General features: G+C 37.2%; 1 protein-coding gene across 4 annotated transcripts in view; it reads right to left on the bottom strand.

Annotated features, from left to right (window-relative positions):
• The window catches only part of LOC116165569 (protein Teyrha-meyrha-like), a 142,320-nt gene extending 126,691 nt beyond the window's left edge, over positions 1-15,629 (bottom strand). For 2 of the 4 annotated variants that reach the window (XM_031480121.1, XM_031480120.1), the window contains exons 1-2: positions 15,537-15,629; positions 15,217-15,476 (exon numbers count right to left, since the gene is read on the bottom strand). In XM_031480121.1, coding sequence (XP_031335981.1) covers positions 15,217-15,279 — 63 coding nt within the window. In that variant the 5' untranslated portion in view covers positions 15,280-15,476; positions 15,537-15,629. The remainder of the gene's footprint in view (positions 1-15,216; positions 15,477-15,536) is intronic. The other 2 variants (XM_031480124.1, XM_031480125.1) reach the window with 1 other exon arrangement.
• Positions 15,630-18,276: the final 2,647 nt, after the last annotated feature.

Genomic DNA, 18,276 nt, shown 5'->3' with positions numbered 1-18,276 from the left:
ACGCTTATTAGGTAATTGTTGTTATAATGTACTCTAAGCGGGCAAACTTTTTTTATAGTCAATTCGTTCATTTTTTGATATAAATGAGTGAGATACGGTATACCGCTTCTAAATGACGCGACGGTGAAAGTGAACTTTAAGGAAGGTTTAATTAACCTACACCACTGACTAAGAGAAATTCCTATTTATATATTTCATAGGTATACCGATGAATCACGTACCCATTACGGAAATCACATTTTAGACTTCGCTATTTCAAATTATCGTCCGATCAAAATAAACATCCATTAACGTAACTATTTCCTTAAAACACTTGCAAATAGTTTCATTCCGAATTATTCATGTAGCCAGGTGTACTAAAATCCATTTTATGTAAAACATGACCTCTGCAACAATAACCGAAGTACTCTGACGCTTTATTTCTATAGCTACCATTCGTTACACATAAGCAACCCAGATATTTAACTTGTTTACAATGTTCTTGTTATTTTATAAATATTTAATATGAATTAATGATAAACACCAAAAGTATTCCACGAAACCCTTGGACTGGTTCAGTTACACAGAAATCCTGCAACACAAACAGGCGTAACGTTTACATACAGAAAAACAGAGTAGAATTTTAGGGTGGTTTCAGAAAACAAGTGTGCGATATGAAAATGTAGTTGGCAACTCCTATGCAGTCTAATATGCTTGTAGGATTAGCCCCAGATTGAAAGCCCTAAACATACTGGTCCATTTTAAAATGAAACTTAAAAATACCATCCATCGATATTTCTTGGAAGGGTTATGAGAATTCCCTGCGCTACAATGCACTAAATTCTAACTATGTCAGTACCTCATCTTTTTTTTTATCATCAAACATTAATTGATGTGCTTGTAAACAAAATCTGCTAGAAGGAAATATTTCGACCCGGAAAGATCGAACGTACTGGAATTACTTGGTCGCTAATTTAAAATGATACCTATACTTTTATAGGTACATACTATTAAAAATATATATAAATCTCTGCACGGTGGCAATTAAAACATCGTCAAATCCAATATGTACACTATCATTGTGTCCCACAGACATTCATCAAGACAAATTTGTCATAATATTTGGGGAAATGAGTTTAACGACTACCTACTTTTCTAATAATAACAACGTGACACAACATACTGTAATATCTCCACCTTTAACCCAATAAACCACACAAACGTGATTTAGTGAACAAATAAATACAGTGGCTTCAAGGTAGATAAATGATAATGTTGGAACCCCCACTTTACCCAAATAAAATTATATGACTTAATTTAGGACTAATTAAAGACTAATTTGTACCAACAAAATTAGAATTTGTACCCAGTTAGGTCCGGCGGAAAACCGATTTTTAAACTGGAAGTGCTAACTTGAAATCAAGCTAGCACCCCCACTTTTCCTGGTTGAAATTTTATTAGTTGCATCAAAAACTATGAATTAAAGACTAATTTGTACCGAAGTTAGATTTTCGTTGTTTAAACAAATTTTAATTATAACAAGGCAATTCTCAGAATGAATTAAAAGAAATGCAACGTATAAATTACGGACTAATTTGTCTCCACAAACATTTTTTTGTAAACAAATTATATTGTTAACAAGTTAATATTTGTTTAACCTACTCCGCGCGTTTTGCTCTTTGGTTTTGATTGACGGGGATGGGATTTGTGTTCCTGAGTTGGTGACTTGGTGGACGTATGTGGTCCGAGTTGTATTGACGACGGCGGTTGTGTCGTCCAGGTTGGCTCCTTTTTGTGTGGCGAGGAGGGCCTCGATGTTTGTTGGCAATTGACTGGACCAAAACGAATTTTAGTAGCTCGCTTGGAACGGTTGCAATGTAATAATAATAATGTGTCTTTATTAAATGTATTTACAAATCCATTTAAAGGCGAAGTTCATAACTTCAGTACCGGAAATATAACAAAAAGAAAAAGAAACTATTGCAACGTAGTTGGTCTTCCGCTTAACCCGTATATTTAAATCAATAAAAAACAAAAATCTCAGAGACAGCATCTAAGTTCAGCAAGTGCCAACGGAACTGTGATGGTATACGATCTATGTGTTTGTGTTGTATTGTGCCCCAGCGACGGGTTTGAGTACTTTGGGTTTCTTGAAATGTTTCTCGAGCTACGTCGCGTCACTTTCTGCCTCAGTATCCTGTTGCTGGTGCTTGTGCTGATGCTGTACTGGCGGTGGTGGATGTGCCTGCTCCTACCATTGTTGGTGCCTGGCATCTTGATTTTGACGTTTCACTTGCGGTTATGACGTTTTTGGATACCCGCGGTGCACTGTTTACGCGTGATTGTTCTTTGACGGGATCCCCACTTCGGCGCGTGGTGAACTTCCGCCGTTGAGTCCCGGTGTTACAGAAGCTTCGACGTGTGCTTCTGCTTAGCCAATGGTAGAGCCGCCCTATGTGGTATTTGCGGTGGATGTTAAATGATGTTGTAGAGACATAGGAACCTAGAGGGACCTACGCTATGAGTGAACACTATGACCAGCGAGTGTCTTCGCTATAAGAAACAGAAGTCGACTAAATTTTTGCTACGGTGACCGATTCACGCCTTTTATACCCTGTTTCTGTAGCGAGGAAAAAGTGTACCCACATTGTGGTTAGCGGTAGTGTTGCCTCCATGCCTCCATCGTTGTGTATCTCGCAATTGATCATAGAAAATGTGGTGTTGCCGAACAAACAGTACATGTAAGTATATCAACCCCGTTAAATGATCTGTTGTGATCTTTTGAAATAAAAATATAAGGCTCCTTACCCAAATCGTAACTAGACTCTTAACTACTGCCTAGGCCTACGGTACAAACTGCCAGAAATAGAAAAGATACGGATATCATCAGGTTTAAAAAGAAAAAGGCTTAACTGTACACTAAAAATTCTTTTTTGTAACAGAGAAGTGACGACATTAAACGTGATTGTGGTGATTGGTTGTTTCTCACTGTAATATTGGAGATGTTGTATACCATAAGTGAGAATCCAATTGGTTCAAAATGCGTGTCTGATTTATGTACGATGTGTGTAGGCGGCATTCGTAAATATCAACACATATCGCATACGATTGGCAGTTTGCTGACTTTTCATGACAAAAAAAAATTATCAAAGTCCTCGTTTGAGATCGAAGGGACTTCAGCGCATTTTTGTGTGGCAGATCAGTATTCTATTAGCCACTTTCGATTCAACCATCAATAACAGATCTTGTCGAAGGCTACTACATTCACTAACCGCTTCCCACTTTCCTCGTGCACCCGCAATTCGCTTTGAAGATTTGACTCCACCATCAGGAAGATCGTGTCGGGGGCTACCACATTTCCTTTGACGGTACCCCCTTCCGACGTCCCGTTCACCCGCAATTCGCGATTGAAGATTTGACTCCCCCATCAGTGAGATCGTGTCGCGGGCTACCACATTCCCTTTTACGGTACCCACTTCCGACGTCCCGTTCACCCGCAATTCGCGTTTGAAGATTTGACTCCACCATCAGAAAGATCGTGTCGGGGGCTACCACATTTCCTTTGACGGTACCCCCTTCCGACGTCCCGTTCACCCGCAATTCGCGATTGAAGATTTTACTCCACCATCAGTGAGATCGTGTCGCGGGCTACCACATTCCCTTTTACGGTACCCACTTCCGACGTCCCGTTCCCCCGCAATTCGCGTTTGAAGATTTGACTCCACCATCAGGAAGATCGTGTCGGGGGCTACCACATTCCCGTTGACGGTACCCCCTTCCGACGTCCCGTTCACTCGCAATTCGCGTTTGAAGATTTGACTCCACCATCAGTGAGATTGTGTCGCGGGCTACCACATTCTCTTTTACGGTACCCACTTCCGACGTCCCGTTCACTCGCAATTCACTTCTATTGGCGACACGAGAAAGAGAGACAGCGATTCGAGATTTACGAAACGTTAAACCGCGTGAGTTCGCAACGGAAGGTAAAAAGCGCCCGAAGTTGACTACTTCTCGTAGACGCGCGCGCGCGCCTCGCAAAAGGTCGTTAATTTCGCCCCTATGACAAAAAACAAAATTCCGCCACGCAGGAGTTGTGCGCGTTTACAACATCTTTCCGACGACACCAATTTCAAAAGAATCGGACCAAAACTATAGTAGAAGATAGGAAAAAACTGAAAAACCTTCACGTTAGTATACTACGCTCGAGGATGACGCCCAGATGTCGCCAACCCCACATCATGTAGCCATGTCCCTAAGGGTGACAAATTTCACGGCCCTGTAGATACACGTACACCCGTTGCCTTTCTACAAGAGTTCTTCTACGCGCCCACATTTGCTGCCAACCAGCCAGCCAGCCAGCCAGCCAGCCAAAGTGAGATTAAAAGCTACTTTTTAGCGCATTTTTGCAAAAATTTTTTTTTGTAAAAAGTAGCTTTTAATCTCACTTTGGCTGGCTGGCTGGCTGGCTGGCTGGTCGGCTGGCTGGTTGGCTGGCTGGCTGGCAGTAAATGCGCGCCCGTAGAAAAACGCTTGTAAAAAGACAAGGAGTGTACATGTAACTATCGGGCCGTGTAATTAAGAACGTTAGGGATGGGGCTACAAGATTTGGAGTCGACGACATCTGGACGCCATCCCCGAGCGTATTATACTAACCTGGAGATTTTTCAGTTTTTATCTATCTTCTTCTACAGTTTTTCTCCGATTGTTTTCAAATTGGTGTCGTCGGGAAGATCTTGTCAACGCGCACAACTCCTGCGTGGCGGAATTTGGTTTTTTTTCCTAGGGGCGAAATAAACCACCTTTTGCGCGGCGCGCTTCGAGGGGTAGTCGACTTTGGGCGCCCAAAAGTTTCTTACAGCGCGAATCGCGGTCTCTCTTTCTCGTGTCACTAATAGAAGGTCGAGCTATGTGAAGTACCCAAAAGTTGAATACGATTTTATGCCGGGATTTTAGCGAAATCTACCAAAATGTGAATTACGAATGAACGGGACGTCGGAACTGTGTATCGACAAAGGGAATGTGGTAACCCCCGACGAGATCTTACTGATGGTGGAGTCGAAACTTCAAATCCGAATTGTTGCGGGTGATCAGAAGTGGGTGTCCACAAAGGGAATATGGTAACCCCCAAAGGATTTTAATGATGGTGGAGTCAAAACTTCAAACGCGAATTGCGAGTGCATGGTAAGTGAGAAAATGGTACCGACAAAGTGAACGTGGTAGCTTTCGGCAAGATCTTATTGATGGTGGGGTCAATATTGGCTAATAAAACACTGATCTGCCACACAAAAATGCGCTGAAGTCCCTTCGATCTCACACGAGGACTTTGATCATTTTTACAAATAAATTTGCAAAAATGCGCTAAAAACACTATTTCACTCTGGATGTACGTATTTCAATCATATACAAATTAAGTCACCTTGAGGCTTGAATTCGAAACTGGTGTTAACAATTTCATCATAACACATAAGGATGAGTTGACTATTCCCAACACCACCTTGAAATTTTCAAAAGATCGTTTACATACAATGTACCAGTTAATTTTCCAAACCGTTATAGCGTTATCGTTTAAAAACTTCTCCCTGTTGCGGATCATAAGTTTAGTTTCTTTGCAAATTATAGTTTAAATTACGCTCAATGATGGAGATGGAGACACATTGGGACAGGATATAGTTATTCATTACTTTGAGTTACTCACTGCTTGTTTCTATTAAGTATTTATGAGTTGATAGAACCATTACCATAACTGAACCTGCTCCTACTGCTCTTTTAACCCCTGCTTTATCGTAAGTAGATTATAATCTCTTTTGTATGTATGAGCCATTGAATTTAAGTTATAAATTCGATGGTATGAGAATGAGCTCAGTTTATTACAGAACACATAATGATAGTGGGAACCCTTAAAATTGCGAGGCTGAGTTTGGAGGTTTAAGGGTATGAATTTAAAACTCCCCGTCCAAAACCATATTATGTCCTAACGGTTTACAAGATATTATCCGTTATTCAAGAGAAGAGTCTATCGGGACTGTTTTTGAGTACATTTTCGAATATGTTCGGACAGGTCAATTCCACAGCTAAGGGGAGTATTAAAATTCCTCTCATTCTTTAGCACTGTAGTCGGGTGGTCCCAACCCTTAGACTTGGAAACGGTATGGTAAAGTAGTTGCCTGTTGACAAGGACTTCCTTTCCTGAATGTGGATATTTTATGAAGTTAACGTCTGACACACTTACACAAGAAACCTTAAACACAATGTATCTTTGGCACATCATTACAACGACATAAACAATTTTCAGAAAGTTACCACGCTAGAATCGTAGAAGGAAGGTACATTTTTCTCAGATGTAATGTAATAAATCTTAAACTCTGAAATGAATGCCTTATAGGTTATTTTTTTGAAATTTGTTGAAATAATTTTTGTCTATAATGTCTTATTATTGCTCCCTTTTGAAAAGAGGAGGTACCAGAACAGTTTTGTGGCCCAAAACAAATAGAACCAAATCCACCCTCCGGTAGTATGGTATTTGTATTCGACCTATAACATACCCCAATTTGCTTTAAATTATCTACCAGGGGATCACTGAGGAAATATCTTTTCCCCTAGATATCCTTTCGTACCTGCTCTATTTGCTGTGCATCCGTGTCCTTCACCCAACACGTGGTCCCCCAGCTACAAAAACAGTTTGGGGTAAAGAAATCAAACTACCAACTAAAAATCTTTTACTGGCTAAATGTGGAATCCCGGCCTGTTCATTGACGAGGAATTAAATGGTAATTAACTAATGACAGGTATGGTTGAACAATAATGAATAGAATTACTAACAATTGAACCTAATGATCAATATTATTTGTATTACCAAATCCATTCTTCAATAGCAGGAAAATACTAATTTTGTATCATATAAATTCTTTAGAGTTAGGTACCAAAACAAGTTGTTGGTGACCAACATTAAATTTCTATAAGTAGATGACTTAAATCTTAATCCCGATCATAGGTATTGTAGAATTGAAGGGTATAGATACCAAGTGTAGGTATAAATCTGCCTACCGGCTATTGCAGTATATCTCATAATCGCGTCCGTTATGCAACTTCGCAAATTATAATCGATTAAAACTATACAGAAAAATTACCTAAAAATTTAAATACATCTTAAAATATGCAAATTAAGCAAGTTTATAATGTAAATACAAAGAATATCAAAATATATCAAAGATGTGTAACCATAAAATAAGTTTAATCCGCTTCAAAATATTGCAAATCGAATAGTGAATTAGAATGTTAGGAAAGTTTAGAGATTCGTAAAAACTTTAACTTGTAATTAGTACAAATAGCGTCGCATTTGTATTTTATCGTTTAGTTGTTCGCTGATGATGACAGCCTTTACTGTTGAAACGTGTTCGATATTATTGTGCCTTGTTGTACCATGTCAGACACCTCGACACTACAAAAAGGGGCATTCCATCCAATGTTTCTGTAGTAATTCCTTTAGTATCACAGTAACGTTGCAATTATACGTTTTCATATTTTTGTCCCTTTTCAGACTGATCAAAGATTTCAATTTTTTGGGTTGACCTTTTAGATCGGCTACTGTTAATTTAGGCTTCTTTCAAACGTGTTTATTATTTTATCTGGTACATATACATATCAACATTACACACTCCCATTTATGGCATTATGAAACGTCTACGTGATAAGCAAAACTTTGGAAACTGTGATATGTGACAAGAGCTACAGATAAGAAACATTGCAAATATCAACGTCTTATAATTAAGCATTAAACATACAATAAATCTAATAGCTACTTTGAATTATTTATTACAAAAAAAAACCCGTGAGAAAGTGGAATATTTCATGATTTATTTTTTTAAATTACGCCTTTCCTCACATTGAGTCTTTTTGTCGATTACATATGGTATGATGACAAAAAAATGTGAATCACTCAAATACAGGTCCGTATTTTGACGAAAGTCAATATATGAAATGTAAGAACCCGTCCTTGAAGGTGAAAAGCAACAGTACGCAAATAATAGCAGTATACGGCCTGGAAAAAAAATATGTATACAAATCCTCAAGAATTTTGCCATTTTCACGTTTGATATCTGGAACAATTTATTAATATCATAAAATCTGACACGCGATGTCATATTAATTGTGACGGGAGTAAGTACATAGAAAATTTGAAACTCACTATAAGCAGTAAATTCATGTCCAGTTTTAATAGCATCCATTAAAAATTTTGATGGTGAGGACATAGCTTTGTTGCCATTTGGTTTATGAAAGACTCACTACGTGAGAAACATACGAAAAAGACAACAGACAACATAACCTAATGCTCTACATCGGGTCATATTTCATGGTACAAGAATGTATTCTTCACATTTCTATGAGGAAAAAAATGACTTTTCGAATAATTAAAAAATGTCATACTAAACAAAACCATTTTTTATTCAAGTGACTGAACTCTATTTAAAACCGTATGCGGTACCAAAAGTCCCTCTCGGAATACTCCCCTTTGAAAAATTCGTCCTCGAAATGTTCCCCCGAGAAAATTCGCGTGCGGAATACTCACCGCACGGAAGACTTGGCTCCAAAGAACTCGCCTTCGGAGTTTTCGGCACCAAGAAAACTCGCCCCGGAATATTTGCTCCCAACAAATTCGCTCCCTAAAAATTGACCGACAGTAACTCTAACCATATCGTAAGGACGTTGCAGAATTACTAGCTCTGGTCAAACATAAGAGTGAAAATCAATGTGTTTTACACAGCACAGCGAATATTCCGTAGCAATGGATTGATCATATTTTTGTCAGAATAAATAAGTGTGCAGACGGATTGCCTCTGCTGGGTGAGGTCCTGTGTATATCAGATACGTAGTAATTAGTAGAAATGATTTGTGTCTTTGTGCGCCATTTAAACTCATTAACGATAAGATAAATCTTTAAGCGTTGTTAATTTATACGTTTGCAGATAATACTATCCGCCAATTTGCGAAATACCTACTAAAACAATGCCTGGACTGCGCAAATGTTTATACAATAAGAGTTTAAGGTTCAAGTATCGTAAAGATCTTATCCGTTAGATTATATACATAATAGATTAAGGCTCTCAATACATTTCGCTGATTTTCTAAACATATTGGAAGGCGCCGCTGACACTTTCTTGAAATAAGTTCTATTACAAGTTATGACATTTTTTTCATTTTCGAAATATGTCTTTGAAATTATTGCTTCGAAGTTTTCGCGGCTTCTCAAGCGATCCTTATTTTTAGCGCATTTTTGAAAAAAATACGCTATTATATTCGTCATTGCTGGCAGGCCGGCTGTCCGCGTTAGATCTCCACAACTACAATAGCTAGAGACATCAAATTTTCACTAAAAGCTTTCTGCTATAGTGTAGATGTGCAGGCACTAGTCTATTTTGAGTTAGATTACTTATGAGATCGATAATTGAAGAAAATAATTTCGATATGGGTTTCGTAGGTGCTATAATTTTACCGTTAGATAGCACTACCAGTATAAAAACTTATTATTTACTTTGTGATTTGTTTACCAAAATGAAGACGTACCGTCAATTGAAATTAAATAAAATTAATTATTTAACGCAGCCAAAATTACTCGTGAGATCGATAATTTTAAACTTCGCTAATAAAATACTCACCTGCATTACCAAAAATGCGCTTTAATCATGCATATGCTGATTTACAACTTGTTTTTAGATATACTGCTTTGTTGTGCTTCACACCTAGCATCTCTAAAAATGGTTTGGGGTGTTCCGACTTCCGAGGTACAAGCCGAAAGCATTGATTATTTATATCTTACAAACTCAATCAATGTTGAAAGACTTGAAAGCTATAGTTCAACCTTTGACATGATTTTCAAATTTGATCAAATTATTCATTTATTTTTCGTCGGAAATAGCAAAATGCATTGCCCATAAATGGGCCTAAGCTAAATTTTATGTTCTTCCCATCTTGAGCTTAACATTTTCAGTTTCCCACCACCTACATACCTACATGTATTTTGCAGCGAGCATGATGAAGCTTTTTTGTTCTACAACACAATTACATATTTTCGTTTTCAGTGTACGTCGCGAAAGTTTTACATAAACTAGCTTACAATGTCATCAAAATATTTGCAAAACTATAGGTACGCAATACTCTAAAAGCAAGCGTTAATCGCTGATTGAAAAATAATTTTAAAAAATGCTTAACTTTTTAAACAGTTTTACTCATATATTTCACACTTTCTCGTAATGTTACACCTACATCGGCAATGCAAAACAACGTGATGACAACGCATACAAAAAGTTAAGCAAAATCATTGCAAAAACATGAAAGGGCATTTACCGTTGGTACGTATACCATAAGTCCCTGTATAATTGGTATACAATCTTGTTTTAAAATAGTTATAAGTGTATGAACCCCATGAATTTCCGTGATTGAGTTTTATTTTGCATTGACCAACTATTTATAACTAAAAGTTACAGTGCAAGGAACTACTACTAATTTATAATAAATAAACATGATTACTTTTGTGAAGTAAACAGATATGTTTCACATCGATTCTCTGTGGATTTCAGCCAAAAGCATGAACATTTACTTATAGATTTTGTTTGTCAGGAACGGACCTATTTTCGTACGTGTTTTTGTTTTGCTTAATTCTTTTCGACATAGGTAGCTGATATAAACGATAAACAAGACTACCGTGAAACCGCCGTTATATGCATGTTCATTTCGTAGTCGTTTTATCGAAATATTTACGTTGAAATTTTCACTTTGCACTCAAAATATTGACGCGCTTGGATTGACCTTGTCCTCTACATTGACATCATAGTATAATCAATTGACATAATTGACCCCAACAAACGAAAAAACGAAAATTTCTAAATACTGATTTAACCGAATTACAGTGAACAAAGCAGAGGAAGGAAAAGCCAGTTTGCTGTTTTTGACACTTCCGTAAGTTTTTTTTGACAATGCGCCTTAAGGAAAGGCCATTTTTTAATGATGTGGTAATGGTTTATTCAGAAAATTTACTTCCAGTTTACACAAGCTGGTTCATTAATACTTATATCCATTCACATCAAAGTGTGTTTCAAAATAAACTAACCGACGTCCTATATTACATGGAAAACTGCCGAATGCGAATGGTTTTGTAACTTTTAAGGATGTAACAATTAAGTTATCTAACAGATAAGGCGTAAAAACCTTGAATATAAACAAAAGTAGTCAAAAATATTATCCAACATTGAAGCACCATTTTTGGTACACAAATACCGACGATAAGAAGTAGGTACCTATTTTTTTATCCTTTTCAGACATAAAATAACCGATTGGTGTTCACAATTTGCTACACGTATTTTTTGTGTGAATAATGTGAAGGCATCTACATACAAAAAGTAAATTCTCACAGTCTCTCAGTCACGTTCCTCCAATTGTTGCACCGTGGGATGATAAAAAGGCCTGGAAAATTCCAATAGCTATAATCTACATTTTGGTTTTGTGTAGTGTCGTCATAAGATTTACTGTGGGAAATGCGGTACAAACGCTATGGTACCTACTGCTATACATATTTTTAAAATGCCACAGTACTTATTGAATAAGCAATGATAAATATTGGCCTTTGACAAATTGTTTCCTATGATAATGCTGAGTGTTTACTTAATATCTTACCTATACTATTAATGATGACGTCAAATGAATAGATACAAGTTTAATTTTCCGACCTTGGCTTACATACACCTTTAGGGTGCCAGTAACAGAACAGTGTATAAAGTTTCAAATGCTAGAACATTTCTGAAGCGAATTATCCTATGGAATTACCCACAGAAGAGCGGACAGATGTGGGACAATTTTTGAAGCTGGGCATGTTTTTTACTATCATGTACTCATTCGGTACCCATAATGGCACATACGACAAAATAAACGTATCTAATGCACAAGGAGAAACGGAAATCCTGAAGTGCGACAATAGGCAACTTACAATTGTTCCTATAAGTCAGCTTTGGTAAACACCCCCGTCCGAAGGAATTGGATTCTCATCCCATACCCAGACCCTCTGCAAGTAGCAACCTGCTCTAGTGTTAGTTGAAGCACTAACATTACGTAGGTTTTTGTTTCAACATGAAACATATGTACTTGAAAAAGTTCTGTCTACAGATGAATGCCGCATTTTATAATTATCTACTGTTATCATCATACTATACCGGGTGAATATTCCAAAACCGAACATAGGGTATTAACATGGAAAAAACGTTTTTTGCAGATCGTTTGGAGCATTTTCCAATTTTCCCACCGGTTGTAGTCTTACGTGGCAGATTCAGCTAGATTTGGATGGTCATACTGTGCCTATACCATACTGACTACCCTCCGTACCCCACACAAAACAAATTTTGCCACCAAATTTAACCAAAATGTTGAACACGTCAAGTGATGGGCATTTAAGTGCCGTAATATTTAAAAATACGGTAGGGCAGGTTGAGCAAATTCCCTTGTATTGGAATCAGTAGTTCTGCATAACCGAGGATGAAATAAAACGGCGGAAAATAAATTCCATTAAATCTGGCACTGTTAGAGAGAGTTCGGTGTAAAAAAATTGGAAAAAATATTATATATTTCATTTCACGAACTTCCTTAGTCCTCCAGCCCATAGAGGAGGAATGTCATATGGCGCCGGTGTCTCTTGGAGCCTCCCCCACATGAGTCAACAACGGATTGAAACACACCCGGGACCGGGATAACCTCCTTGGCTTGGTTGGTAAGAGCGAGCTTTCTTCGGGTGATTGTTCTTAATGGACAAAAATTTACCCTTGACGAGATTTCTTGGAAATTTAGCGAGCTTACATTGAATTATGTATGAAGGAATATTGGGAAACATATCTTCTACGAGGAGGTGCATGGTCCTCAGAGAGAAATCAAGGGATGCCGTTGCAACCCAGGAATATTGAAAATATAACTCGTAGATTTATTTTAATGCAAAATATAGTTAACATTAACTTAGCGAGACATCCACTTAATAAATTAAAAAGCGGCACAATTTCTCTTTGCACAAATACTTAGCGGCAAAAAGGGAAAGTTTAAGGTTACTTTGCAATATTATTATTTTTTTCTGGTCGTGCCTCTCCAAGTTGATATCAATTTAGCGAGACATCTAGGGTTGGATTTACCACTAGGCCTGGGCCTAGGGGCGCATCCTTCCAAGGAGCGCACGGTTGCCAAATCAATTTAAATTTTTTCAAATTAAAAATGCACACTTATGATAATTTCAGCTTAACAGAGAAGAGTTGCAAATAATTATATAGGGCCTTAGCTCATATCTCGCAAAAAATATATCCATATTCCTCCTCCTCGGCCATATCGTGATCGGATATAATTCCTTATATCTCAAGAACAGGAGTGTCGAAAGAGGATACTCTTCAAAGGGCGGAAAGATCGTCTAGACGAGACGCATCTACTGACGATGTGAAAATTTTGTTGTCAATTTAGACGCCGCCGGTTTTTATACCTATTGTTAATTTATAAGTATTTTTATTAAGTTAGAATAAGTTCCATTTATTTTTTTTGTTTCAGAACTGTTAGAATTTTCTCTTTTTCAGTCTCTCACACGCTTCGTGCGGCTTTACAAATTTCATATGCTTACTTCGATTTTATGACTTCCTTGTTCTTTCTGTTTTCGCTTGTCACCCTAATTTTTAAGTTATATAATACGTGACTAGACAAAGGAGCCGCTTGCATGCGGTCCTTTGCGCTAGTATTGCAGCCCATACGGGTGCAATAAATGTTCTTAGTTTTAGGGTGTTAATTAGTCCATTTTTAACTTCTCAAGTTAGTCACATTCCGCCTACAATCGAAGTAGGTCGACTCAAAACGTTAGTAGTGCTCAATTTGTATTAAAGGGTGTTGTAAATAATGTATATATTTGTGAAATAAATAGTACCTGTAACTCTGTAAGGTTCTGTGTAAATGAATATATGTACATATACAACAAAAGGTTTAGCTCGCGAACCAGCTACCAGAGCTATCGATTCCTATCGGAACCTTTTTCATCTATTCACAATAAATTTAATTGTGAATATCTCGAAAATGTTGGACGAAGGTGTAAGGGCTTGATTCTTCTTGCATTATATACCGTAGATTTTGAATGTATGTCAGACGACCTTTTTTATAAGGCACGTACTGTGTGTAAACCCCGTAGTTTTTAGGTTATTCAATATTTCTCACAAAAGTACCTACCCATTAATTAATTACGGGCGTAATTAAATCCGGCCTTGGAGACATCCATTTAGAAAAAAATAAAGAAGCGACAAAATGTTTATTTCCACAACTTAGTAATTAGCGGTCAGAGGGCGGGTAATTGGTAACGTAGCTCTATCGCCTAAAGCGCTAAAGCATACTTTTCAGCGCCCACGGATCTCTGGATGCTGTTTCCACCATTAATGGGACCATTGTAATTTTTATTTTTTGTCAATGACATAACTCGAGAAATACGAAAACTCCCTATTTCAGTCTGTAAGCTCAACAGCTGATTGTGATGAATTGCAAGCCGACTGCGACAAAGCCCTCAGTAATTACTGTCATCTTTACCGGATGAAGTGGAAACGTTAGTTATTTGACCCTGGAATAAAAACACTATTTCATATTTGTAATCAATGATTTGGGGCATAATAAGTCTACCAAAAAATAGTATTTAATAATTTAGAAATATGGATGTCCCTAACAATAATATTCGAAGGGGCCATTTAATTTCTAGACCTAAACATAGATTAGATATTGTCGAAGGTTCATTTTCCACTGAATATTACAAGTTAAGAAATTCTTTTTTGGAAGTTTCTTCGTGAACTTTGCCCTTTGGGTACCACTTTTTTTAACTGTATTTATTAATGCTCAAATTCTTATTATAATTATTATTACTTCCATATCTTATGTCAGATTCCCTTTAGAATGCAGTAAATACTAGCAAAATGTACACATTTTCTCTAACCATTGGGAGTGGGGGTGCTCACCCTCCCAATGTTGCGGTTGGAGGTGCTCAGGCACCTCGGCCTCTTAAGTAGGTCGACGACCTTGCTAATGAGTCGATTAATAGGGAACAGTTAACCTACATTTAAACTTGTAATATAGGCAAACTTTTCCCAGAGCGCATTTTCTACTTGCAGGCAAGTCACCTTATCTGATATCTCAAAATCCAAATTGTAATACACTAGAAATGACTAACAGCGATACGATCATATATTAAAAACTCACCCTCAGCCCTGTTGGTTCAGTTTCTCCAAGGGAAGTACCAATACCACTCACCCCTTTTACCATTGGAAGAACACTACAGATATAGCACCCCGCTTAAACTTTCGGCAACTACTGCGCAGCAAATAATAGGTGAAGCGATAACAGGTTCAGAACCGGCGCGACCTTCTAATCTTCAGTCACCAAAATTGAAAAGCCCAATAATTTAAAATTGACTAGAAAGGCCGAGGTCATTCACATCAAAGTACCTAGACCCAGTGAATCTATAACAAAGTAAAAATGCTTTAATCAGTTATCATTTTTAGCAAGAAGTAAGTGCAGACCTGCGCACGTAGATCGTATTTTTTGGTTTGAGGAACGATTGACCTGGAGCAGAAGGTTAAGTAAAATCTGAATTTTAAAGTTTCCAAAGTCTCTCAAGGTTTTCGAATCTCTTTTACGTTTCAACTCGCTTCACTCCATACCTCTTTATGTTGGGTGTCTAATTATTTTGAATCACACGTGTCCGTAGTTTTTGAAGGTAGAACTTTTCAAAGACTCTCAGGATCTTTGTATACCTACGTTGTGCCTCTCGAGGGCCGTAAGTTCCCCTTCACTAATCTCAATTTCGTATGTAATTTGGAGAGCCGTCGTGTGAGAAGGAAGAAGGAATATACACAATACTACAATATAAATATACAATTACAAACTTAAAGACAAACAAGATTAGACGAGTGTCCATTAAGGAGCCTTCATGTCGTACCATAAGACGCTGTAAAAACAAATATCTATTAAAGACTTTTTGGTGACGCGTTTGAATGGGTGCAGCCTGTAGATCATAATGGCCCGTTGGAAATTTATAAGTATGTGCTCTATTTAGTTTCTTACACTATTAATAAATTGTTAACACGTTTCTCTAATTGGGGTTGATGTTAAGTTGTTAAAAAATTCTGTTTTAATTGAAGTGTTTTACAATGAATTTATCATTTTTTGTCGTAGCATGAAAGTGCTGTAATACAATGATAGGCGACGCACCTCGTGTGGATTGTATATTTTGTTACTTTTAATTATCAGCTGCAATTTAAAAAAAAACTGTATGGTATGGTAATTGATTTTCGAGAAAGGAGTACTTTAAAATGTTTTTGTGGTGCACCTCAGAGCTACCCCCCCCCCCCCGGCACCTTCATTACTACACTAATACTTTAATGGCTTAATGGCCCGTAAGTACCCAGTTCGCACCTGTGTATAACTTTCCTTTTTTACCAAAAATCGACTACACCAAAATTTCTCGGGAAAACACTTTTTCTTATTAATTTGGGTGCGTAGAATCCAAATAAATTTGTACTTTTTAGATCAGACTTCTCAATCAAAAGTTATAGACTAGAAACCAATTTCGAAAAAAAATTCAAAGGGCTGTAACTTTTGAACTAGTAGCCCAATCTTGGAACTGTTTGAAATTATGGATTCTACAGGCCACATTCTATAAGAAAATTTTTTTTTCCGGGTCGATCTGAGACAATTTTTTTTTCGGGTCTCAAAAAAAGGCAGTGTATAACCTTCCTTTTTTACCAAAAATCGACTACACCAAAATTTCTCAGGAAAACACTTTCTTATTAATTTGGGTGCGTAGAATCCAAATCAATTCGTACTTTTTCGATCAGTGCCCCCCCCCCCGCCACCATCATTACTACACTACTACTTTAATGGCCCGTAACCTATGCAATTCCACCTGGCCCGCAGTTACCCAGTCCGCCCCTACATATTCTTACATAAAAGGAAGAGCTGTGGTATCTGTGCTAACCACAACAAATTTTTTGAATGGCAACTACCAGTTTTCATTACTTACTACAGAGTATACTTTTTTGGATGTAACAGCATAAAAATCTTATTATATTACACAATCAAATTTAAGAGAAAAACTCAAATTAAGGGAAATCGTTTTAATTAATTTTTTAATTACACTAGTTTACGTTGAAAATTTATTGATTTGTTAGACCTACGTCAAAAGAATTTATTGTATCAACAATCATTACAAATTTTTCAGTAAATCTACATGCTCAAAAATCATTTACAGTGGCGTGCATCTAAATAACTAAGAGGCCACTATTGGATCCATCTTACAGCTGCATTTTATATCTAGGGCTGTCATTGTTTAAACAACGTGACAGTTCTGTCAATAAAATCGATTTCTACTAGTTCAAGGATCAGTGCTATTCAATCTGAGCCGGATGAAAGATCGTGTTTCCGAATGCCAGCTGATTTAATTAGGTTCAACCGGTGCACAAAAAATACCTCTACTGAAAATCGCTAGGAAAATCGTAATCGTAAATTCGATAACATATCCTTGAACATGAAATTAACAAAACGACTTTTTGAAAGTTAAAGAAAAACACAAAGAGAGATCCGAACAAGAGTTGCAAATGAAACTGTTTTTAAATTTCATCGAGATCCAATTTTTTCGCACTCTCGATTTAAAGAAGAAATATTTTTACAAAGTACATGTACAGAGTATCTTGTCCGCAATCATGAGAACGGTGGTTTGTTTTAAATCACTGATGGATATTCCACGTTTTCTATGGTTCAAAAAACGTTCGACCATATATCCATTGAGCTGGCAGGGATATCCATGAAAATCTAAGGATATCTAAAGATTTTTCCCACATAATGGATGTTAGGTGTACAAAATTTCCGATTTCCCCCTCGGGTAACGATCAACGCGAAAATATAATAATTAACAAACAAGTTTCCATAGTTAAGATGCACCCAACAAAAAATAGTTTAATACTTCACGCACCCACCATGAGGTTTTTGTATGGGCATTTAATTTTTGGAACCGTGCTAAAAAGGGGCGGAATCTGTCTAATAACATCACGCTTTTTGCGTTGTTAGTATCTTTCATTCCTCGTTTTTAAGAAAACGCGTAAAAAGTATGTACTGCGAAGTAGTTTTATTATATACCAGAGATCAAACTCAAACAAATAACATTTGAATTTCCTGGTCGCCGCGAAAAATTGTGAAGACAAGGTGAACTGCACCGCACTAATTCGCTCTATTATTTTTTACTAAGCGTTTCTTTTTTTGGTG

This window comes from Photinus pyralis, unplaced genomic scaffold (genome assembly GCF_008802855.1).
Source record: "Photinus pyralis isolate 1611_PpyrPB1 unplaced genomic scaffold, Ppyr1.3 Ppyr1.4_LG3a, whole genome shotgun sequence".
NCBI lineage: Eukaryota > Metazoa > Arthropoda > Insecta > Coleoptera > Lampyridae > Photinus > Photinus pyralis.
The sequence above is the reverse complement of the archived record's forward strand: the minus strand, read 5'-3'. Positions and strand labels throughout refer to the sequence as shown.